At 40.9% G+C, this 24,771-nt stretch overlaps 2 protein-coding genes across 10 annotated transcripts; both read left to right on the top strand.

Annotated features, from left to right (window-relative positions):
- Positions 1-227: 227 nt before the first annotated feature.
- LOC311016300 (heterogeneous nuclear ribonucleoprotein Q-like) lies at positions 228-9,621 on the top strand. 3 transcript variants are annotated; one of them, XM_084013912.1, is made up of 13 exons: positions 229-382; positions 2,181-2,340; positions 3,292-3,410; positions 4,354-4,461; positions 4,664-4,777; positions 5,063-5,239; positions 5,721-5,856; positions 6,356-6,561; positions 6,688-6,837; positions 6,954-7,075; positions 7,190-7,515; positions 7,700-7,772; positions 8,119-9,621. In XM_084013912.1, the coding sequence occupies exons 2-13, from the start codon at positions 2,193-2,195 to the stop codon at positions 8,165-8,167; spliced, it is 1,728 nt and encodes a 575-aa protein (XP_083870038.1). In that variant the 5' UTR covers positions 229-382; positions 2,181-2,192; the 3' UTR covers positions 8,168-9,621. The 3 variants fall into 3 exon arrangements, with proteins under 3 accessions (XP_083870040.1, XP_083870038.1, XP_083870039.1); XM_084013914.1 differs by lacking the exon at positions 2,181-2,340 and having other exon boundaries at positions 228-382; XM_084013913.1 differs by lacking the exon at positions 7,700-7,772.
- An 884-nt stretch (positions 9,622-10,505) lies between these two features.
- Positions 10,506-24,542, top strand: LOC311015501 (sorting nexin-14-like). 7 transcript variants are annotated; one of them, XM_084012774.1, is made up of 31 exons: positions 10,506-10,903; positions 11,023-11,202; positions 11,318-11,438; positions 11,647-11,720; positions 12,307-12,385; positions 12,524-12,567; positions 12,668-12,755; positions 12,848-12,932; positions 13,016-13,172; positions 13,365-13,440; positions 13,664-13,708; positions 13,819-13,899; positions 14,011-14,125; positions 14,333-14,488; positions 14,582-14,706; positions 15,438-15,496; positions 15,889-15,915; positions 16,809-16,952; positions 17,621-17,753; positions 19,412-19,598; positions 19,744-19,827; positions 20,089-20,189; positions 21,171-21,282; positions 21,439-21,479; positions 21,624-21,743; positions 22,335-22,458; positions 22,845-23,009; positions 23,093-23,188; positions 23,311-23,402; positions 23,887-23,943; positions 24,278-24,542. In XM_084012774.1, the coding sequence occupies exons 2-31, from the start codon at positions 11,066-11,068 to the stop codon at positions 24,314-24,316; spliced, it is 2,964 nt and encodes a 987-aa protein (XP_083868900.1). In that variant the 5' UTR covers positions 10,506-10,903; positions 11,023-11,065; the 3' UTR covers positions 24,317-24,542. The 7 variants fall into 7 exon arrangements, with proteins under 7 accessions (XP_083868900.1, XP_083868899.1, XP_083868902.1 ...); XM_084012773.1 differs by having other exon boundaries at positions 24,275-24,541; XM_084012776.1 differs by lacking the exon at positions 15,889-15,915.
- The last annotated feature ends 229 nt before the right edge of the window (positions 24,543-24,771 follow it).

The raw sequence follows: 24,771 nt of genomic DNA, 5'->3' as shown, positions 1-24,771 counted from the left end.
ATACTTCGTTTTATTTCATTACTGTTATTGTTAAATTATTGGTTTCTGTACTTAAGCCCAACACTTTTTTACAACCCGTTACATAAACGGTACTGTTGTCGTGAAATGACTCGTCGTTAGTAGCGTTAATTATGATGGATGCTTTAAATGACCTGCTGCTCTTCTGTAAAATGCATACAAGGCAAGCCCGTGCAGGGCTGTCCAAGAAACCCCATCGACGAGACAAAACTCGAGGCGTGAACGTGGCAGCCATTTTACATCATCAAGAGTGAATGACTGAAGCCGGATCAGTGCCGGGAGTTTTACACTTTTTCTGTCTTTTAAATATCCCATTTATCTTCCTAAATAATCAACACCATACACGTTGGTGATCCAGCGGCAGGTAGGGCGAATGCTACTATTTGTTCACGTGATTGCTGATTAATTCCTTGCTAAAAAGTCTGAATCGTGCGGTGCTGTTTCAAACAATGTGGAAACTGGTGTTGGTTGGGAACGAGTTCTCCAGACCGGCTTTTTGAAAATGGACTCTTCCTATATGGCGGCACGTTGGCAAACCACGCATCTAGCAGTCTAAACCTCTAGGCCTCGTTGGTTCTAGTCCATTTCAAAAGCCATGCTATTTCATTCGCGAAGTCCGTACCGACAAACGTCGTTGTAACAATGGCCTCACTGAAATTCCGTTCGCATTAGCATGCTAGCTGAAGCTAGCCTATTTTGACAGATCGTGGAACTGACATGCTCATTGTCATCATATGCTAACAGCAGCTAGCTGGTAAAAGCCAGTTATCTTAGCAATGTGCTTTCCCGCGTTACTACTGTACAAACGGACATGGTCGTTGCCTACTAACTCACAATATTAAATGCAGATGCATTCATAGACGGTGCATACTAGCGCGTCATGTTATTGCCCCGATGAAGGTCTTTAGTTAGCTCGAACATTAGCTGTGAACACTAGCCCGCTAACTAGCTAGTATCAACGTGTGCGAGTCGGTCCCTCCCCGCTAAATCCAAAGAAATCATTAACATCGGTTAAAATGATTAATTCTCAGAGGATTGTTAACGTTATAAATTCAAAACCCAAGATCGATTTGCACGATGGTTTTGCAGTTAACGTTACTTTAACTTTGCAGAAATGTGTTTAACCACGGAAAAAGCACGTGCTTACGGATATGAGCTAGATTAACAGACACTGCAAGATATCGGTGGCGTGAAATATTTAAGCCAATATTAGCTACGCGTAACGCTAGCTAAGTTAGCGTTAGGCCAAAACAGAGAAATGCTGTCCACGTTTTGCTCAGTCCAGCGTTAACGGATATAGTGTGATCGGAGAGCATTTAGATGTTTGCACAAGTTGTATCGGGATCTGACGATACGTACTAATGGGATGTACTGGTTGGGTTGGCCATTAACGTGACACTTTTAAGTATTTACCTTACTGTCACAATATGTGCCCATGTGTCAAGAAGCAAAATGCTAAAGGATGCATACTTGCTCTTTGGTCAGCTACCGGAAACCGGGGCTCACTCTCTGATGGAACACGTGTATCAGCTATCTAGCCTGTGCTGAAGTCAGCAATGAGAAGGTAAGTTAACGTGTAATTTAGAGACCCAAGCAGACGAGGCGTCTACACCAGCAGCGACCAAGAGTGCTGTGATACAGGCGTTAGCAAGTGAACTTGGCAACATTTGTACAAACTTCTTAACCCAGGACAAACCAAAATGGAAAATACTGCCACATGGACACTAACCCAGTAGTGCTGCCGTTAAAAAAAGAGAGGAAAAAAAGACATTTATCCGTTTGTTTCCGTGGGGAGTTTGGTGTGTGCGTTGTCTGTCTTTCCTGCAATGTTCAAACATATGTCAACTGCCTATATACAGGTTTCTGGGCTTCTACCTCCATTCAAGCTGAGAGCTGCAAGTACTGTGTCAGGATAGTGAAAAGTCTCCATACTGTACAGGACAACACAGCCATGATAACTTGTTTTTCACACAGTGACATCCCTGTTTATTGATGGTTTGTGAATATTGATACAAATGGCACACTGTATCCAGGATTATACTTGGTCTTACATTTGGGTTAAAAAAAAAATTCCTGACAAGTCTGAGACTTTACACTCTTCTTAACAGATCCCAAGTCGTGCCCTTGACCCAGGATTAATTTGGCTCATTGCATTTACACAGATTTCTGGAGACATGGCCACAGAACATATTAATGGAAATGGTCCAGAAGAACCAATGGACACCTCTGCTGCAGTTACCCATTCTGAGCACTTCCAGACTTTATTAGAAGCTGGTTTACCACAGAAAGTTGCTGAAAAACTAGATGAAATTTACATAGCAGGTAAGGCACAATGAATATACTTGCATATCCAAATATGCAATTTTTTGTTTATCAATTTCTTGCATGTACTGTCATTTTATCACCTTTTTGAATGGGGGAATTGGGATCATGAAGCAACTTTTTGTGGTTTCCTACCAAAATGGGTACTGCAGTGCTACAAAATATTAAATTACACATTACCAGTGTGAAAATGTGTAAAAAATTGCAGCATTTGCATTCCCAACATGGTTGCATTATCACTGGTGTCGGGGCAAATTAATTGTCCTCTCCCTGGGAGTGTCTTGGTGAGCCTCTCCAGTCTCTCCATTAATTTCTATGAAGTTTCTCAGCATCCCATAAAATGATTGCTGAGGGATGAACTGGCTTTACTATGACGTCAGTTTCAGCTTAGGTATCTGTTGCTTTGGTCAGATCTTTACCATTTTCGTATGGGACGAGCTGCAGTGACAAAGTTTGGGGGTCATTTTAGGACTTGTTTAGGTTGGTCATATCTAGAAATGTACAGGTCTGGCCTTTTCAGCCAGATGGGACCGAGGCAGAAACAATGGCAGCAGCTGTCTGCTGTGTGGCTGCCTGGGACAGGTGACGGCCCCTCCATAGAGGAGAATGCAGACCGGCTCATTAGAAACTCCCAGCCACAGTATAGAGGGGCATATCAAGTTGCGTTGTCACATCTGTTGTGATTATTTCTGCAAAAAACTATCTGGTTGGAGAGTAAAGTGCAACTTGACTGAATCCAGAGCTATTTGATTAGCCTAGCCTGCTCCTCCCTTCTAATTATAGTAATCAAAATCACTTGCACAATTTGAATGATTTCTAAGGAAAATAGTGTGCAAATATTTCTCTTTGATACTTTCCGTTGTACTTATATTTCTGTGTTTGACTGACAAGGTAGTCGGTGTTTCTTGTTAGTGGCTCATTGTTTCTCTCTGTCTTGCCCCCTCCCTCCAGGTTTGGTGTCACACAGTGATTTAGATGATCGAGCGATTGAGGCTCTGAAAGAATTCAACGAGGAAGGTGCTCTGCAAGTCCTTTTGCAATTTAAGGACAGCGACCTCTCACATGTTCAGGTATGCATGTGACACTGTTGGTATATTATTTAGATAATTTGGACCTTTCATTTATGATTCCTTCCTACAAAGTGGATGATTGTCCTCTGTGCAATATATATAATGCCATGCAGTTGAATTGGGATTGCACAATAGCCCATGGCTATCATTATTTACAAGACATATTTTCTTTCACATTTCCTTTTTGTGTCCAAGTGATGACCTCATTACTAAGGTGGAGTAACTCACGTTATGATGATTGCCTACCGCTAAGATCTGACTGGACAATAAACATAATGAATTCGTTTTTTTGACGCTGCACATTTTGTGTGCAGGGTTCTTTTTTCACAATTACCAATATAGGTAAACCATTTTATTAATTTGCTCTTGAATTGTAGAAATTTTTCATTGTATGTTTAAAAAAAATAAATCTTGACATGAGTCACTAGTTTGTAAGGTCATTGATCTACTGATGATTTCTGTTAAATATAGGCAGTTAAGCCGCCGCTCCATATAATGGCATGCAGTTAAATTGTGGTTGCACAATAGCCTATGGCTATCGTTATTTCCAAGACAGATTTTTACTGTTTGGGTAATGGCTTATCAATTTTGTGTGGAACCAAGAATCAGAAGTTGTGCTGATCATGTTGACAACTAGAGCTGCAATTAGTTGATTATGAGGTTTATACGACTATTAAATCAATCAACTATTTTGATAATCCTTTAATCAATTAAGTGATTTATGTTTTGCATTTTCTTTGCTCCTATGAAAGTAAACTGAATCTCTCTTGGGTTGTGGATAAAACGAGACCTTTTAGGAAATCACCTTGGGGGAAACATTGATGAACATTTTCTGAAACAATTAATCGATTAGCTGAGAAAATAATCATTAGTTGTTGGTGACATGTTTTATTTACATAATTAGTGAGTATTTGATGGTAATTCATTGTTTGTTTTCTTTCAGAACAAAAGTGCCTTTCTTTGTGGCGTGATGAAGACGTACAGACAGAGAGAGAAACAAGGGACCAAAGTGTCGGACACCAATAAAGGACCAGATGAAGCCAAAATCAAAGTGCGGACTAATCCTAAATTCAGAAAGTTCTTTGGACAAGCGTATCCATGCTGATGCAATGTTTTAGTGTAAAAATATGGTTAATTCAAATATTGTGTAATTCATGCTTTAATGCTCCTTGCCTTTGTCTACTGTGGAACCTTTTTTTTTTTTTTATCTCAGGTTGACAAATGGTATCTTTTCCATGTTTTCTTACAACCAGGCTTTGCTGGAGAGGACTGGATACACACTTGATGTGACAACAGGCCAGAGGAAGTATGGTGGTCCCCCACCAGAGTCTGCTCACTCAGGGGCACAGCCCACCATTGGTACAGAGGTACAGAACAAGTCACCGATTACGTTGTATAATTTATTAAACTTTAAGATACAATAATTATTCACTTTTATTTTCGTTGTTGTAAGTTGTGGGCCAAGTGCATTCAGGTGTCCAAATGATGAAACTTTAGTCTACTGTAGTAACCATGGTTATGCTGACAGATTACCGCTAAGACCTGAATGGATACCTTTTTCCTAAATGCCATCCTTCCCATGTCGTTACCTTACATGTCAAGCTAAATAATTAATCTCATGCACCATATTTCTTTCCCTCTCAACCTGGCAGATATTTGTAGGCAAAATCCCCAGAGACCTCTTTGAGGATGAGCTGGTTCCGCTGTTTGAGAAAGCTGGCCCCATCTGGGACTTGCGCCTCATGATGGATCCTCTCAGTGGCCTGAACAGAGGCTATGCCTTTGTCACTTTCTGCACTAAAGAAGCTGCACAGCAGGCTGTCAAACTGGTATGTTTACTCTTATGAAAGAATGACCAGAAAGAGAGAGGGTTCGATGGCTTTGCTAGTTGAAACGCAGACACTATAATTTTGTCAACATAGGCATGGGGCGATCATGCCAATCCATGCCAAAATAATTGTGATTCATGATATTGTACCAATAATCATCAAAATGTGCTTAAAACTCTTAAAATGGCACAAAACATAAAACAAATCACTTAACAAAGATAAGACAACTTTTTTTAGTGAACAATAAAATCTCCCTGCAAAAATAATTTTCACTAGTCTACCATGAAAGCTAAATCTAGACAGCTTTTTCAAGTCACTTGTGACGACACGTACGAATTTACAGATAATGGAAATTCACCACAATTGATTATTGTGACTGTTTTTTTCCCGATGAGTGCTAAAATCCTATATCGTCCCATCCCTAGTCAACAAGTACGTGTTTGTTTCCTTCTTACTTATTATATCTTCCATATTTCCGCAGTGCAACAACAATGAAATTCGACCTGGTAAACACATTGGCGTGTGCATCTCTGTGGCCAATAATAGACTGTTTGTTGGCTCCATCCCCAAGAGTAAAACAAAAGAGCAAATTGTTGAAGAATTTGCAAAAGTCACTGGTGAGTCAGCACCATCCTTTGATTTTAATTTCCTTTTTATTTTAATATTATTTATTAACTGTTTGATTAGTTTTGCTCTAAGGTTTGTAAAGACAAAAAGAAAAATGCATGAGCTTTGACAATTTTTTGGAAGCATTTCCTTTTTGTGTCCAAGTGATGACATCATTACTAAGGTGGAGTAACTCACGTTATGATGATTGCCTACCGCTAAGATCTGACTGGACAATAAACATAATTTAATTTTAGTTTTCTTGACATTGCACATTTTGTGCTCTTTTTTCACAATTATCAATAAAGTAAAACCATTTTTCAAATTTGTTTCTTTAATTGTAGAAATGTTACATTTTAGGTTTAAAAAAAAAAATTCTAAAGGCAGATTTGACATGAGTCACTAGTTTCTTAGAAGGCCATTGATCTAATGATGATTTCTGTTAAATAAAGCCAGTTAACCCACTGATGCCTTTTCTCCATGTCCCTTCCCTGTTTCTTGTCTCTACAGAGGGTCTAAATGATGTCATATTGTACCACCAGCCAGATGACAAGAAGAAGAATCGGGGCTTTTGCTTCCTGGAGTATGAAGACCACAAGACGGCAGCTCAGGCACGCCGCCGGCTTATGAGCGGCAAGGTGAAGGTGTGGGGAAATGTGGTCACCGTGGAGTGGGCTGATCCCATCGAGGACCCAGATCCAGAGGTCATGGCCAAGGTAGGGTGCCAGGTCATTGGTAGCATACTGTCAAGTGTATGTGTATTCAGATGAGTTTGCTTTCTATGCTGCACTTGTATTTGTTACCTTTTTAATGCAAAAAAAATCTTGTTTTTCCATTACCAGGTAAAGGTGCTGTTTGTGAGGAACTTGGCAAGCACTGTTACAGAGGAGATACTTGAAAAGGCCTTCAGTCAGTTTGGCAAGCTGGAGCGGGTGAAAAAATTGAAAGATTATGCCTTCATCCACTTTGAGGAAAGAGATGGTGCTGTGAAGGTATGGACGACCAAAACCTTTGTCGCTGGACTGACATGCATGAACTTTATTAACTAAAATTAAGGTTGTTGTAGTTGCAGTGAAAACCTAATTATATTATCTTGATCATTTCACAGGCTTTGACTGATCTCAATGGAAAAGACCTTGAGGGAGAGCACATTGAAATAGTCTTCGCCAAGCCCCCTGACCAAAAGAGGAAAGAGCGCAAAGCCCAGAGACAAGCCGCTAAAACACACATGTAAGGGGGAACAGTGCAACTCAAAACTGTGACCTTTACTAAATGCAGTTATCAAATACAAACTTTGATACAAATCAGGATGAATGTTGAGATTGAATGTCTATCATTTTCCAGGTATGACGAATACTATTATTATGGGCCTCCCCACATGCCACCACCCACGAGAGGTAGAGGCCGAGGAGGGCGAGGAGGTTATTCTTACCCCCCTGACTATTATGGCTATGAAGACTATTACGATTACTATGGATACGACTACCACAACTACCGGGGTGGTTACGATGACCCCTACTATGGGTATGATGACTTCCAGGGGTCAGGGAGAGTACGAGGAGCAAGGGGAGGAGTCCGTGGCGGTGCCAGTCAGACCAGGGGCCGCGGTGGTGTCACACCGAGGGGCCGAGTGGGCTTCTCACAGCGAGGAGGCCCTGGAACAAGCAGAGGTAAACTTAATTTCTCTGTGCGATTAGTAACATTCAAAGGGGGGTAAAATCTAATTTGTCACATTATGATGATAACTGATAAATCAACTTTCCACCTAGCTTGGTTAATTTTAAGTCGATGCTTTTTAAGAAACAACTACTGTGCTCAGTGTTGGTGTCTGTATATTTTCTGTCTTTGGATCAGGATCAAAGGGGTATAGCAGATTAGCAAATGCAAGCAGCTGTACTGGCAAATTTGAGGATGACTTACAGCGCAGGTATTGATCGTCTTGAAATGTTTGTAGTAATTATAACGCTGCGCTTAAACTTGCATTACACCTGCTTATTGGCCTCACAACTAATCCCTGATGGGTGTAATTTTTCAGAGCAGTCAGTTTGTTTGCCAGCAGACAAAGGTCATTTGCAACATACTTTACTCTTTTAAAAAAAAAAAAAAAAAAAAAAAGGCCAGCCAGTCCTGCTCTAGTGGCAAAACACTGTTTCAAGTGCAAGTTTTGTGCTAATTGATCAATGTGTCAGTATGCTAATAGATGGGGAATATGGGTGTCTGGATTTTCTTTTCAAAATTCTGTACTAATTTAATCTTCCGTCTCATTGGTCCAGCAGGGAAACGGGGCCGAGGGCGGTCCTGACCTGTCACAGTGGATACTGACTTGATGTGTGGGGTTACACCGTAAGCTGCAATGGATGTTGAAACAAAAAAAGAGCACGACAAAAAGGTCCAATGATATTCCAGCCTTACAGAAGAAGCATCCCCCCATATTTTTTATTTTCATTTGTTTCTGAAACTGCCACCTTAAAAAGATGACCGGAGGATTCTAAATACTCGCCACAGCCTCTTTGCCCTGAGCCCCTGTACCTAGCCCTGATTTACAGGGCTCTATGTATTGCCCTTACAATCTCCCCATTCCCTGTCCCTGAACATGCCATTTTTAAATAATTATTGAAGAAATTGCACTTTTTTAAGTTCTTGGGTTTGAAGTGGCTCAAAGGAGCTTGATGCTGTTGTATATTTTTGTGCTAATCGCAATTTTTATTGTCGGAATATCCATGTTCTTAATCGTTTGATCTGGATGTTTGACAGAGAACATTTGCAGGTTTTTAGGGTGTACCCACCTGGCATGGATAAGTCAGGCATTCCAGGAAAGTGGTTCTTTTCAGAACTTGTCTTTAAAGGGTTGGTTGACTACCTCAGTACAGAGGACTAAACTACCCGGCCTGTACTGTAAATAGGGAAACTATATTGATGAAAGCAGGGCTTGTTTTCATACAAAATATGCACAAGAGCTGCAGCGCAAAAACAATGTACTTAATGTAATATAGTCATTTTAGCTGCAGCTCTGACACTGCAAACAGTCAAACTGGGCATGCAAAACAATCTCATATGATGAGTCTGAACAAGCCCTGCTTTTATCCTATTTTGAACTGAATTAGCCGCCTTGCTTCTTCAGAGTATGTAGTTACTGGTTGTATAGTTTTTCGGATAAAATGTTACTTTTGTAAAGGCTTCAACATCACGGGCATCCAACTGCCTTTGATTTAAAAAAAAATTAAAACAAAAATAAAGCCCTGCAGTGTCCCTTTTGTGCCACTGTATTATTCCAGTGGGTTTGTTTTTATATTGATGCCGATGAATTTTCAAACAACTTCAGAATCATGTAAAACAACCTAATCCAATACGTCATCATGTTAACCATGAATGATCCCTTCCCAATTTCTAAGACAGCAACTTTGTCAAAGATTTTTCAAGTTTATCTTGATAGATGACTGAAATGCCATATTGCCCAGCCAGTGAGCATGTGTGCCTAATGTTAGCTGCTCAGATTTGGTGAGGGATCATAGTCTCATAGTGGTAGAAGGGATACTGCAGTGAAGGATTTCTATTTCCCGGGTATAGCAAAGGAAACTGCTCTTCAATCCCAGTTTTCTATACAGTTAACTCCCTCAATAAAATCATAACAACCACCTTTTGAAAAAAAGATGTTAGCAGTTTTAAACTATTGTTGGTGGCCAACAACGTTTTTTGCATTCCTGCAAATAAATTGTTTTATACTGTAAAATGGAGGTGAGTGTAACTTATTTTTGTAATAAAGTTTTTGATTTCTATCTGTGTCTTAGTCTTTGGATAAAATCTTGCGATGCAGATGCTTTTTTAATTGGATGGTGTTTGATTCCGTTCTGCAACAATTCTGCCTTTGAAACTACTTATTTTGTATTTGTTTCCAGTGTTTCTTTTGCAAAAGAACATTTGGGACATTTAATCCAAGAAATCAAATACAAAGCACAATGACGTTCAATCAGACTTAAATGAATAAATAAACCACTATGCTTTTTCTTATTTTTTATAAGCCATTTAATTTAAGATGTCCCATGAAGCCAATTTTTCCTGGTATTTCTAAAATACCTGAAAGGGGTTTTGCGTTATGACTGCCCTAAATAATGTAGTTTGGATCTTCGGTTAGTCGAGAGCAATTTGGGCCTTAAAAGATGTCTAAACGTTACTGTTAGGTGAGTATAAACTACCCATCACCATGATTTTGATGTTTCGGTGAATTTGAACAGGTCTCTATACTTAAGACTCGACCGACTCGTGTACCATATAACGTGGCAAAAGGGCCGTCGTTCCCCAGCTGACCGGTGTCGCTAAAATGTCCTTTCCGGACTATCGTAACGCCACAGAGACGGTTCCGCTCAACAATGTAAAATAGGTAACCACGGCAACAGTGCCGATGTGGCTCGTGACTGCAGCTGAACTAATTAGCTAGCTAATGCTAAGGCCAGCTAATTGGCCTGACTATTATTTTTTCCGTTAGGTTCTTAAAATAAACGCATTTGTGTGTCTCTTTCTTTGGTAAACTGACACGGTAAGCTATTAACAACACGGTGACGCTAATGCACTTCGAGTACGTCATTAAAACGAGAAGAAATTGACATGGTTGTGGAACGCCACTCCCACCTCCACCCAGCCTCCTAAACGGGGGCATCTTGTCGTGTATTCGGCCTTATTTTGGTGGGCTGATTCAACGCGTCTTGTTCGTCTGTAAACGTGCAGTAGCCAGCACATTGCGAGCTGCTGCCGTGAGCGTAGCGGAGGTGACATCACGCGTGTCCAGCGCTGACAACCAGGCAGCAGCCGCTGCCCCCTCAATGGATAGAAATGACAGCTCGAAAACACCGCAGCCATTAGCCGAACAGCCTCGGAGTTTCGGGACGGTCCACACAGAAGCTGCTGTGTAATTGCCTCTAATCCTGCTGTGGTTTACAGCTGTGAACGGCACCTCGCTGATCCTATAAACAGGCACCCTGCGCATTTATTCTGCAAATTCATGATGGTGTCGCTGCCGGACTACCTCGAGAAATGGCCCTTAACATCCACCGTACATTTACAGTAAGTGCTGGAGTCTAAAGATAAACACACTACCAAATGGTTTTGAACAGTGACGCGGGTGGGTGCGGGACGCAGCACGCCTTTGACAGTCGCTCCACGACCGCTTCTTTATTTTACAGTATGCAATAGGCTCCATGTGACAGCCTCCACAAAGCGACGAAGATGGGATGCATCAGGGCTTGTCTGCAGAAAATAAGACGCAGGGTGAAGCTGGACCGGTTCAGAGAGCTTGGCCGGCAATATCCAGTCTTCTGTTTTCTGCTGCTGGTCCTGCTGTTGTCCACTGTGCTTTTAAACAGGTACATTGGTTTATATATTAGTTTTTACTCTCATCAGTCATATATATTCATATTTGACATAATTTACATCTAATTCCCTTTATATGCCAAATGTTAATTTATTCTGTTTTGACAGGTATATTCACATTATGATGGTGTTTTGGTCCTTCTTGGCCGGAGTTGTCACTTTCTACTGTTCTTTGGGCCCCGAGTCTCTGCTGCCCAACATCATGACCTCCATCAAACCAAAAAACAAGGTACCTCAGAAAGCAAGATTTGCAGAATAGAGTAGTGTGATGCAAATAAAATTAAATGTCACAGTTCTTTAGTCTTGTGCCTTGATCATAACAATTTGACAGAATCTTTGACAGAAAATGTAGGTACTTCTGCAGCTGCAGTGAATGATGGGTAGGATCCCGGCAAATTAGCTGTGTTAATCCACAGTATGTTTATTTTCTCTTGCAGTCATACCAACAGGAGCTGTTTCCACTGGGCCACAGCTGTGCCGTTTGTGGAAAAATCAAATGCAAAAGGCACAGGTGAGATCCCTGGTTATATTGTGGGGCAGTGGTAGTTGAGGACGTGGCTCTAGTGTGTTGTTTTATGACCTTATCACTTTAATCAACAGTACTCATCAGTTGTGCTGATAACTCTTAACAGCCGGCAGACACAAGAGGGCAATCCATAGACCTTGATATCCCCTGTAACAAAGTTACTTGTGCTAGTGAAGGACAGGGAAACAATCAAACCAACTGATTCATTCGGAAGCAAAGGTCAGGTACACTGGAGAAAAGAATTCTCTGAATTAACTGAAGTGTCTCTTTGTATAATTCCATCCTAATTGTTTTGAGTTTGTCAACATGCACATGCTGTTGTTGATTATCCAGTTATGGAAGATGTTACACTGCCTCCTAGTGGTCAGAAAGGGTTCTTAAGGTAATTGTGATTACAATAAGTACATTTGTCAAAAGAAGGAAACAAAGAAACCACAACGTATCTACCTGTTCAGGGATTACCCCACTTTCACCCTATGACCCACCCTTGACCCTGAATAGGATAAGCCGCAGCAGATAATTGATGGATGGATAATATTGTAATTTTATTTATTTTTCAATTTACTGATAGACCGACTTTATTACTGGAAAACTATCAACCATGGCTTGACCTGCAAGTCCCCTCTAAGGTGGATGCTTCTCTTTCAGAGGTAATGCTTTCATGGATTAAACATATTTGTGAAGTTATTATTATAATAAATATACGGATTAAACATATTTGTGAAGTTATTATTATAATAAATATACCAAAATATCTCATAGACCAATTCTCTTTTATTGTTTTCCAGATTCTGGAGCTGGTTCTGGAAAATTTTGTGTATCCTTGGTATAGGTAAGCAATTTCTCTGTACGTTTTGCATGTCGTAATACAAAGTGAGGTGGAATAATGTGTTATATCTAGCGACAGATGTGACTGTAGTGTGTCTTTTCAGAGACATCACGGATGATGAAGCGTTTGTTGACGAGCTCAGAATGACTTTGCGCTTCTTTGCAGCTGTGTTGGTCCGCCGAACCCAGAAGGTGACAAACGAGACTGAATGGAGTTCAAATCTTGGGATGCTGATTGACCGAATGGGATTTATTTTTAATCTTATTTATTTTGTCCCCCCTAGGTGGATGTGGCATCCCTCATCACACAGAAGCTTCTTAAAGTTTCCATGAAGCACATTGAAATAATAAGCAAAGCAAGACAAAAAGGTATTGCTCATATGTATCACCCTCTGAGTCTTTTTTGTTGTGTTCAGCATAAAAAGCAAACAACAAACCTCTGTCCTCTGCAGTGAAGAACGCAGAGTTTCTCCAACAGGCTGCGCTGGAGGAATATGGTCCTGACCTCCATGTAGCCCTTCGCAGTCGCAGAGATGAGCTCCTCTACCTCAGGAAGCTGACTGAGATGCTCTTCCCCTACATCCTGCCACCCAAGGCCACAGACTGCAGGTAACCCAGTGCTGTGACAATAAAGGCAGTGCCTCCATATTTGTCAAAGTCAGCAAAACATCACACTATCAGTGTACTTAATTGCCCCCCCTAGGAAAACTGCCACACTGACGTATAGGAAAGTAGATAAGGATTGTTCTTTACTCTCTCATTTTCTTATTTCCTGCTGCCGTATCTCTTCGCTTCTCTCAGATCTCTTACTCTCCTGATAAGAGAAGTCTTGGCTGGTTCTGTCTTCCTTCCTTCAATGGACTACTTGGCTGATCCTGTGAGTGTAGATACATCACGGGCAGATTTTCTGAATCCAAAACTGTTGTCACTTGAAGCCCTCGAAGCCCACTTGAAGTCTATTTGATTTGAAATCAGTAAACATGTCGGTTCACAGGCGCACACAAATGGAAAACAAAGATGTTTCTTTTTCAGAACACCAAAAGTACTCAGTTTTCGATGTGAGTTTTGTGAACTTACTGGCTGCTTTTTCTTCATTTCAGGATACAGTGAATCATTTAGTTTTGATATTCATCGACAACTCTCCTGTAAGTATATCTTGAACTTATGTGCACAGGCATTTACATTCTCATTTATTCAAATCAGAGTATGTAACTCAGGAGATGAACATCTTTTCAATCTACTTTTGTCCCTCCAGCCTGAAGAAGCCACAGAGCCCACTTCAACGTTGGTTCCTTTCCTGCAAAAGTACTCAGATATTCGCAGCAAGAAGGCCTCTGTGAGTGTTTCCACTCCTCAACAAGCCACTAGATACCATATGTACTATATGCTATGTCGTGATACTGTCATCACAATATGCAGACGCAGTGTGTCCGTTCTCTCTCACCAGGTGCTGAAGCTGGAGCTAAAGGAAATCAGAGAACAGCAAGACCTTCTCTTCCGTTTTATGAACTTCCTGAAGCAAGAAGGGGCCGTCCACGTGCTCCAGTTTTGCCTGACAGTCGGTAAGCTCATCCCGAAACGTTCAGATGATTTCAAAATATACTGCTCTTACATGTATGGAGTAATGTAGCTATCAGCCAGCCAGGCCACCATCATGGGGACAAACATCACCTTTAAATTAGGTTTGACACTCATGGATACCACAGTGGTGCATTCTTAGAGGTCCTTACCTGGCGAGACTGAGATGTCTGACTCTTTTAACTTCTCAGAGGAGTTCAACGACAGGATACTGTGTCCAGAACTCTCTGACACAGAAAAGATGATGCTTCACGAGGAGGTGAAGAAGCTCTATGAGACGTACTGCTTGGACGAGAGTGTTGACAAGATCCGCTTCGACCCCTTCATAGTGGAAGAAATACGCAACAGTATGTCAATCCCTGAAATGAGCATTTCTTAAAAAGGGGGCATGTAGTTACTTACTTGGAGAAAATGTGTGTGCTATTAACATGTGTTCCCAGTTGCAGAGGGCCCGTATGCAGAGGTGGTGAAGCTGCAGACCATGAGGTGTTTGTTTGAAGCCTATGAGCACGTTCTGTCCCTGCTGGAGAATGTTTTCACCCCCATGTTCTGTCACAGTGATGAGGTGAGTGTCTCACTGTGCTCACTGCCAGCTTGAAAACACATGTCTGAGGCTCAACCCAGTTATCTGATTTCTAAACGCAGTTCTTTTTTTTTAGCACAGACTAAATGTTAATTTCCTTTACTGAATTTTGTTTGTGTTCAATTGTTTAAAACTGTTTCTGCCAAATGCTGGAAATAGAGTTGATTTGGAATTCACTGATTCCCTTGCGCCATCCTCTTCCGATCTCTCAGCCACCAACCACGATCAGCCGTGTCATCAATACCAGACGCGCTACTGGCCAATGAGCCGACATTGGCATTATGCCAAGCTGCCAAGCCAAATTTCACCCCTCAGAGGCTGTTTCATTGAATACAGCTGAGTGGACCAGTACTCGGCCATTGTCCACAGCAGGTCACTGCCTTGCATGAATAGCGTGTTTGGAAAATAATGATATTATTTGATATTTCGTCATCACTCCTGTCCATGCTCCAAAAATAAACAGTACACTCGTGATTATTATTATTATTATTAACCCTAGCTGACATATACCTGCTTTTGTCTTTTTGTTTTTTAATACACTATGTCGGTCGCGATCACCTGTGAGTATCGGAGGGTAAAGGCATAAAATAGGTCACTTTAATGATATGCAGTATTTTTCTTTAATGTTGCTTAAACTGTTCTTGTATTTGCATATGCTGTGTTTGATTGAACTGAAATGTACCTTTATTGGCTCTTGTCCTGTCCTTCTCCAGTACTTCCGCCAGCTTCTGAGAGGGGCAGAGTCTCCTGCCAGGAATTCCAGGATGAGCAGGTAGGTGTTGCTTTACCAATTTTTGTGTTTTTTGTGTGTAAGTTTAACCACAATGTTTTCTAGTATATTAATTCATCAGTTAATATTTGACAGAAGGTACAGGTGACTTTTGATAATCTAATTTTTAGGGCTTTTATTTGGCTGTGTCAACCCAAGTTTCTTTAATCTGTCTGAATTCAACTGACATCAAATATAAATATGAATTCAGTTAAAGTTTTGCCTTGTTGCAGTTGAAAATAAGCTGTAAATCAGCAATAAACTTTGGAGTAGAATGAGAACTGAAATAAGTAGTGACCTGAGGCCAGGGATCAACTGTCATATTTCTATCATGGGGTGCGGTGTGTATGTGGCCATGGGGCCCTGCCACTAACTCCTTGTGCATATTGTTCCAGAAATAGCCTCAGTTTGGATGACATTCGGTGAGTATAAGGCATCAGTGTGCTGATCAAAAACGGTGGCTGGCTGAGCGGCGCTGCTGCACGCAGGATACAAACGGCACTTCATTCTTGCCTGATTGGTCGTCAGAGAAACACGCTGCCTTTTTAACAAATTCACTGTGCACTGTGCTGCAAATCAGGAAGTCAGTTAATTGGGAGCTAGTTGATAATATGATAATGATATATAATTGTATTGCTAATCTAATTTCACCCATAAATACACGTTTCATTTGGTGCCTGTGCTGTAAACGCAAATGAAATAAGATTGAGAAAAAAGTGACATTAATCGTCTAATCATGTCAATCATAGCGTGAGTCATCATTTGTAGTATGTTAATCAAACTAATCAAGAGTGCTGCTGCTGAACGAATGCAATGTTTAAAAAAAAATTGTAGTTTTGAAAAATGTTGGCTTTATTTTTCAACAACATTTTCAAACGTAGGTTTGCCCGCCTCCAAAATGACGGAATTAAAAATCAGGGGGCTTCAGGGGGGGATGTTGGTTGATTTTATGTTTCAGTTTTTCACCTGAAAGCAATCTTGTTATGAAGGCAGGTTTCAAAGCAGCATGAATTATGTTACTCAAAGGAGACAGATGAGATAATGGCTTTCACTGGCACTCCATTTGTAAACACTAACCAACTAGGAGTCTCGACTCCCTCCATTTCTGCCATTCAGTAACCCCCTCCCTCCTCCCCCCTTCCACTCTGCCCGTCTGTCCGCCTGTTACTCCATATATGTATTGCCACCCTCGTGCCGTCTCTGTGACTGTATGTCCACTCTGATTCTGTAACCACCATACTTGCCTGCCCTGGTATGATCCACTGTCCTCTCCCTCCTCTTGCCCGTGGGGGGCGTGACCCCGTTCTGCATATAGTTCCTGGGACTGGAGCCCCGAGTCCCCATCCTCACTGTTCACCGCCTCTGGCAGCTCTTCACCTGCTTTTAACTCCCTCCATGCCCAGTCCACGTTCACAACTTTCCCATACGGCTCGCTATCCCACCGCCACTCATCACCCAAGTAAGTCAGGGTCCATCTGTGTGTCACAGGTCGCTCAGTGTGATGTCATGCCGTCCACCTTCCCCTACGTGACCCCCAGTCCCAGCCAGACGCCTGCGTGGTGGGACCGATGCATGGGATCCTGTTTTTTTTTTGTTTTTTTGCCACGTGTCCTTCCTGCAACGGTGTTGTGTTGTTATGGCTGACCTCTCGCCTGTTCTATTTGACAATGTTCAGCTTCTTGTGTATATTATTATGTGTCATATGGGGATTTTTATTTCACTTTATCCAGTAGACACTCACACAGAGCGCCCGTGAGGTTGTGTGCTTTTTCTGGTTGACTGGTAACAGATCATACAATATATTTTGCGAACATTCAAATTTGTGCTCCAATCTCTTCATGAAATCACTGCTGTGTGCTGTGTTTGCTTTTGGCCCCGCAGCACTTTAACATCAATTCAGGCATTTCATTGTGAGATGGCTGTGAAGTGAAAATTTGGCTTGGGTTTCTGCTACCTACGCTTCTTCTCCCCATTGTACAGTCATGATACCGACGCAGTGTGCTCCTTGCTTCCCCTCCTGTCCGCTGCAGTTCCCTGTCACTTCTCTTAAGCTGCATGCGCTTTACAGAAGCCATGCACGACTCCTCCATTATGCACTGTTTAATGACCTCCCTGTCTGGCCTCCAGGAACACATCAAAGAGGGGCGAGTCCTTTGGGATCAGCCGCATTGGCAGTAAGATCAAAGGCGTGTTCAAGAGCACAACCATGGAGGGAGCAATGCTGCCATCCTATGGGCTGGTGGAGGGAGAGGACGATATGGTGAGGTTGATCTAAAAATATTTCAAACACCCGTTTTTAGATTATTTGTTATATTACAAACAGAATGATTTGAGTCTAGATTTAAACACTCATCAAATTGTCCTGTGTGTTCTGCATTCTTACGGATGTCTCTTTAAAGAAAAATAAAAGTAAAGGAATAGAGAAAATAAAATAAAATTAAGCACTCCTACAACAGGGGTTGTTAAACTTAAGGCCCACTTGTAAAAAAAAAATTCAGTACCACCTTCCCAAATAAACAAGAAAAATGGAAAAGGAGAAAAAAAACCCTCCATCATCTGGACTGTAAATATGTGTTATGCCAATGTCAGCTGTAATTACCAAAATACATATTCTGCTTACGCTCACTGCCTGCCACTATGAATCCAAATTGAATGTTTTCAGGGTCACACTTCCTCACAACATGCTTTGGAGTTTGAACTGCCGCAGGGTTGACTCTCACATCACCCATTTTGTTTCACTGCATCCAAGCAAACGTAGCATAGCAAGTTCATAACAGTGGTATTAAGATATTCAAACGTCAATGGTCATTGAAATTATGCTTTACGTTGGTTATCATGTTATTATGTGAATTCTTGAGCACATTTAGATATAAAAATAACTAGCTTTGTAAATGACCGGAAAAAAAAAACGTTTAAAAATGTAATGTCACCATTTGCCAGTACCTCTACAGCCCACTAGATGGCACTATGAGGCTCACCAACGGGGCCCTGTGGTTGAGAATTGCTGCTCCAGTTACCACTTGGTGGAGTTACTGAGTAAAGAAAGAAAAGCCATACTGTTCACCAAATTTGCCTCCCATGTGTTAAGTTTTCCATTTTTATCTGTCTGTTTTCCAAGACATGAACATGATTCCAGACAACGATTGTGCTGTTCTCAAGAGCCAGTTGAACTTTAATGTTCCTAGTTCTTATCAGAGGTTATTAATATTTCTGCACATAATCAAATACATCACGTATATCTTGTTGACCAAAGCTCCGCTGAAGCTTTTTTTATTATCAAATTCAGTCAGTTTGTGTGGCTGTACTAGTCATTCAAATGGGGAAGAAGAAAAATTGTTCTGTTCAAGCAGTGCTTGTTTGCACAGTGTGAGTTTGCATGCTCAACTGACAGGTTTTGTGGGTTTCAAGGAGCAATTATTTCCCAGTGAAAACACACATCGCTCAACATCTGCTTTGGTTGGTGTGTTTTCATTATCACAGTTCAGACTGAATTAATTACTTCTTTTTTTCGGTATAGAAAATGCTTACTGTACAACTATTATGTATTGGAAAATCAGCAGCTGGATGTCTGCAAAGGTTTTTTTAATTGCCTTCCCTGTATCCAGTGAAAGGAGATATGCTGTGTTTCTCTTATTTGTGACTGCATCTCAGCTGACCATTATTTCCCCCTAAATACTTGTTTTTCCTAGTCATTTTGATATTACAGAGGTCTGACTGATGAACACCCTTAGATCGTAATTCATTACAACCCAAACAAGAAAAAATAAATCCAAGAATTAAAAATGCAGCCCTCAAGCCAGTTCTGGTCTTAAGATTGTACACAGGATTTTACACCTTAGCAGTTTTGACCATGACCTATTTATTCTGAAGGCGCTTACTTGACTTGACCTTGACCTCTCTCACGTCCTTCCATTCAAGGTGGAGGAAGCCATGATGGTGCTAGAGGATGACTCCCCCATGGAGGCGGCTTCCACCCCCAGCACCCCCCGAAACCTCTCAGCCTGGAACATCACCATCCCATACATTGATTTCTATGACGACGATGTGAAGAGGGAGAGGATTCCTGTGTTCTGCATCGATGTAGAGCGCAACGACCGGAAGGCCGGTGAGGCTTAACGGACTCTGTAGCGGTGGTCGAGTGAGGTCGATGAAGTCGTGAATGAAGAGACGAAGAAATAAAAGTTACCCTTTGCTTCTTGTCTAACTTATTCACCTTTCTGGTTGTTCTCCCTGTTTCTGTTTGTCTACAGTGGGACATGAGACTGAGCACTGGTCCGTGTACAGAAGATATTTGGAGTTCTATGTCCTTGAGTCAAAGCTCACTGAATTCCATGGTAAGTGTTCTGGTTACTGCGCCTGTGTCTGTCTTTTAATGGTCATTTATTGTTATTTGGAAAGAACTTCCCACCAAAATGTTCTCACAGATTCCAGAGGATTCACACAACATTACATCCATGTGAACCTTAATTTAACGAGTCAAGTAAGATAAATGGCCCTGGTGCATAATTTCAGGACTCCTTATGGGGACCGTACAACTGTTGTTTTCCTGTTCAAGTAAATGGAAGCATGTTCTATTTATTTTATATTTTCCGCAGGCTCCTTTCCAGATGCTCAGTTGCCTTCGAAGAGAATCATCGGTCCCAAGAATTACGAGTTCCTCACATCGAAGCGGGAGGAGTTCCAGGAATACCTTCAGGTAAATTGAGCAAAAAAAAAAACTTCCTTTTATGTGATGCTCCTGTGCAGAGAGATGGAGATCATTTACACACAGCTGTGTAAAAGTGGGCTTCATAAATGTCCAAGCAAAAACCTGAATCATATTTGAACATATGCCGATTCCCCGCTCAACACTGGTCAATCAAAATGAGAAACAAGTCTCACGTCTTCTGCAGATATATATGTAGAATGGGACGATTTAGCCAGCTGTTAAAGGAATACTTTGGGTGTTTTGAAGTGGGGTTGTATGAGTTACTTATAGTCTGTATATTACCTACAGTAGACGCCCTGGAGAAGCAGACAGGAGTCATTTTAAATGGTGCATCATGACCACAAGATAACAGAAATATAACAACTGCCATGCTAGCATCCCTGTGAGACTCTACTTGGTGCTTTCAGCTTAATGCTAACATCAACATGCTTCCAATCATAATGCTATAGGTCATATTAGCCATGTTTACCATGCTGATAAGCGTACAAACTGAGGCTGATGGGAATTACTTTAGGTTTTGCCTAAAGTATTTGACCTTTTGGTGACCAACAGAAAAGGTGGATTGCCAAAGTAATTACAATTCCTCCTGAGGGGGACAAGAGCGTCTGTGAAAAATAAATAGCAATCCAGTTAAGAGTGAGAGACCGACATTGTTACCCCTAGAGCCATGCCCTTAGTATGGGAGTCAAACTATTCACTCTGATAGATAACCAAGCTCAAAATAAGGCTTCGTGTGTTGAATTTTACAGCATGCTGTAATTAATGGACAGAAAATGCTACTTTGAAGGCTGGAAATGAATTAAAAACCCGATTATATTTTGTTGAAAATGTTCTGCAATAATATAAACTCCGTTGATAGGCTATTAAACCCAACTGTTCCTTTACAAAACAGCCCACTACACAGCAAGCCAAGTAATACTGTAGAACACAACTTACAACAGTATATTTCCATGTGTTTTGCTTTTGCAGAAACTCCTGCAGCACCCAGAGCTGAGCAACAGTCAGCTCCTCGCCGACTTCCTGTCCCCTCATAGTATGGAGTCTCAGTTCCTGGACAAGATGTTACCCGACGTGAACCTGGGTACAATATGACTGTGTCAAAGACCAGTGAGATGCATTATGTTGGACAGGAGAACACGTCAAACAGACATGTGAAAATGTTTGCAGTGAAAAGACATTAGAGGCAAAATATGACAGAACCATCCATCACTGAGATAAAGTATTTCTGTTTTCACAGGTAAAATCATTAAGTCAGTTCCCAGCAAACTGATAAAAGAGGTGAGAAATGCAGTATTTGTGTTTATGTGTGTGTATGGCCTCATTTATTTAGCTCTCTCTCATCTTTTTACAATACAAATGTTTAAAAGAGAATGAATAGTCACTGTAACTCCCACATATTGTGTCCTGTGCTTTCTCTGTCAGAAAGGGCAGCACCTGGAGCCTTTCATCCAGTCCTTCTTCAACTCCTGTGAATCTCCCAAACCTAAACCCAGCCGCCCTGAGCTCACTATCCTGAGCCCCACGTCAGAAAATGATAAAAAGGTCGGGGATTCAAATTTACCTTGGACCTCATTCTCCCTCTCTCTTTCTGCCAAAGGAACGACTCTTATCTGTACAACTCTGTGCAATTGGAGTCCTTTCTGATGCTGACATTTCATTTGTTTAGTTTTATAGTTGTTTACACTGAAGTATTGCCAGTTACAACTTTCTGGGCAAAAAATCGTCAATCCAATTGAGCTTTACAGCTAAATGTTTTCGAGATCGTTTACAGAACAAAGTTGTGGTTTGCATCTGCCACTGGAAATCACTATAGGAACTGTTATTTAGTTTCCTTTTGTTGTCATTATAATGTAGCTGCTGAGTTTTTCAAATTACAAGCTGAATATATATTGCCATATATATCGCAATATAGTCCCATTATACTGGAGAGAAGGCATACATCACTAAAACTAACAACAAAACAAATTTGATTGATAAATAGCATAAATATAATAGACATGTATTGCCTTCCATTGTCTCAGCAGAGTTCTGTCAGCCCTCAGATTAGAAAATGTTGTTGAAACAGGAGAGCAGAATAGTGTTTTTATGGTTTTAATAGGCTTCAGTCTGATTTAATTCCCTAAAATCTCCCAGCTCTTCAATGACGTCTTCAAAAACAACGCCAACCGATCGGAGCTGACCGAGAAGAGACACAATCAGAATTACTTCATGGAAATGATCACGGTTGAAGGGCTGTATGACTACTTAATGTATGTGGGTAAGTGTGTTACCTTGGAGGTTTTTGTGAGCAGCATGAACATATTTAACACCAGCAAAAGCAAATGGCGCATATACACAATGTTTACAGCAGTAGATAGAGGCAGGTAAAACTAACACCATCCACTGTATGGGACATCTGCATTGTGACTATGATCATTTGTTTACTTGGAAGGTGCTGTTGCATTATAATTAGAAAAAAAATGATGTTATTGTTCAATCTTGTAATGATAATAACTAAGAAAGTACTTTACAGTAAACAAAATACAGAACATAAAACCAATTTTTTTTTAAAAAGACAGTAAGAAGGCAGAATTTTACTAAGCTCATTACTCACTCACACTCTATTTTCTCTTCCTCTCTATCCCTTTTCGTCATGGTTGTCAGCCCGCGTCGTTTTCCACATCCCCGACTGGCTGCACCACCTGCTAATGGGGGGCAGGATCCTGTTTAAAAACACACTGGAAGCCTACACAGATTACTACCTTCAGAACAAACTGGACCAGGTGGTCCAGGAGCACCGGCTAGTCTCGCTCATCACCCTGCTGAGAGGCAAGTTGGCATTACAAAATAATAAGTGTAGTTTCCAAAATGTAAGGACGTCTAATTGATTTACATAATCTTTTCCTTTTTAGACACCGTTTTCTGTGAGAGCAGCCTGCCCCGCTCAGCCCAGGACAAGCAGAGGAGGGCGAAGAAGACATTCGAGGAGATGATGACCTACATACCAGGTATTCATTCAGTTCTTCCAGTGTTTTGTCATTTGTCGACCAAGTTACTAACATTAACCTTTGCAAGAGAATTTAATTGACGTGAGAATGTTGATTCAAAAGAAATTTACGCCCATCTTTAGAATTTCTGGGGAAGTGTATTGGAGAAGAGGCCAGGTATGAAGGAGTACGTCTCCTCTTTGATGGACTGCAACAGCCGGTTCTCAACAAACAGGTACGAAACGCAAGGCAAACCACAATCCAAAATCCTTTGACTCTTTTTGTAAAATGTGATTGCAATATTCCTTTTCCTTCTGTTCCTCATTTGAATATTGTTTTTAAAAGCATCTGCTGTCAGTATTTTAAGATCTCTGCCATTAAAGGAAAACATCCCCCACAAAATAACTCTATGCACTGTATATCAATCATTCACTCTGACCTTGAATTCTTGAAGAAATTGTTTGTTTTGTCGGTAAACAAATCATGCAAAAACATAGAAAAGTCTTGATGAATTGAAGTAAATCAGGTCATTTGTACTTGATCAAAACATCAAAAACTCTCACACAAGACTTTTCTCTGTTTTTGGATTCTTGAACAACATCTTCAAGAATTCATTACTAACGTGTGTTTTATGAGTAAGTGATTTACTTCTGGTCAGTTTGTGGGTGATGTATTCATTCAATGCTTTTCATCCTCTCCCTGCTTTTGGCCTTCCTCAGCTAACATATGTGCTGTTGGACATCGCCATTCAGGAACTTTTCCCTGAGCTGAACAAGGTAAACGGTTTCTAAAGAAATATAGAGTCTGAACATCTACCCATCCATTATTCATACCTGTTTATCCTGTAGTTTCTGGTTTTCATAATGTCTCCGTTTAACATTTCAGTGTTTTGGATGTGGAAAGTCAGCTGTATGGACATTTTGACGTGTTTTTCCCAGACTGTGATTGTGTAATTAATATCACAGTCATATTAACATGCATTGTTTTGTATTTAGATCTTCAAATCAAACTACATTCTATCTATGAGATAGAAATGTATTATGGAACACCTATTTGACATAAAATGACTTCTATTTTAGTGCTCACGCTGTGTTTCTGCTTCCTCAGCAGGTACAGAAGGAGACCTCAGTGATGGCTCCATGGATGTAATAGAAACACCTCCATGGATATAAACCGACAGGCTTTCTGAGCATTAAACTAAACACCTGCAGGGACTTGTGTTGGTTCGGTTACCTGAAGCTAACGTGCACAGTGGGTTATCTGACCTGGATTCATGCCACGGCAAGAAGAGGAAACACGAGACTTCTCCTGCTGTACGTGTCTTTGACTTTGTAAAATAAATAGAAATACACAACAGTGTAATTACTCTTATCCATAAAAGCCAACAGTGTTAAAGTGTGCATCTGTTTGACTGTCGTAAAACCTTAAATTAATTACTTGTTCCCCCTATTTCACACTTCGATACTGTTGAGCACCGTGCTCCTGTCACAGATGTGAAATGCTATAAAACTATCACCTCACATTATCAGCATCAGCTAGAGAAGTGGTCACGGTGAAATCAGTTTATGGGAAATTTAGCACATGTTAACTGTCTGGTCAAAATG

The sequence above is a fragment of the Eutrigla gurnardus genome (assembly GCF_963514095.1).
Source record: "Eutrigla gurnardus genome assembly, chromosome: 7".
Classification (NCBI taxonomy): domain Eukaryota; kingdom Metazoa; phylum Chordata; class Actinopteri; order Perciformes; family Triglidae; genus Eutrigla; species Eutrigla gurnardus.
Note: the sequence above shows the minus strand (reverse complement) of the source record. Positions and strands in the feature narration are given on the sequence as shown.

Coding starts and splice junctions, on each gene's coding strand:
- LOC311015501 (XM_084012773.1), top strand. CDS start 11,066: ATGGGATGCATCAGGGCTTGTCTGCAGAAAATAAGACGCAGGGTGAAG. Junction 21,480..21,623: donor CCAGCAAACTGATAAAAGAG/GTGAGAAATGCA, acceptor TTTCTCTGTCAG/AAAGGGCAGCACCTGGAGCC. Junction 21,744..22,334: donor CGTCAGAAAATGATAAAAAG/GTCGGGGATTCA, acceptor AAAATCTCCCAG/CTCTTCAATGACGTCTTCAA.
- LOC311016300 (XM_084013912.1), top strand. CDS start 2,193: ATGGCCACAGAACATATTAATGGAAATGGTCCAGAAGAACCAATGGAC. Junction 7,076..7,189: donor CAAGCCGCTAAAACACACAT/GTAAGGGGGAAC, acceptor ATCATTTTCCAG/GTATGACGAATACTATTATT. Junction 7,773..8,118: donor GAGGATGACTTACAGCGCAG/GTATTGATCGTC, acceptor TCATTGGTCCAG/CAGGGAAACGGGGCCGAGGG.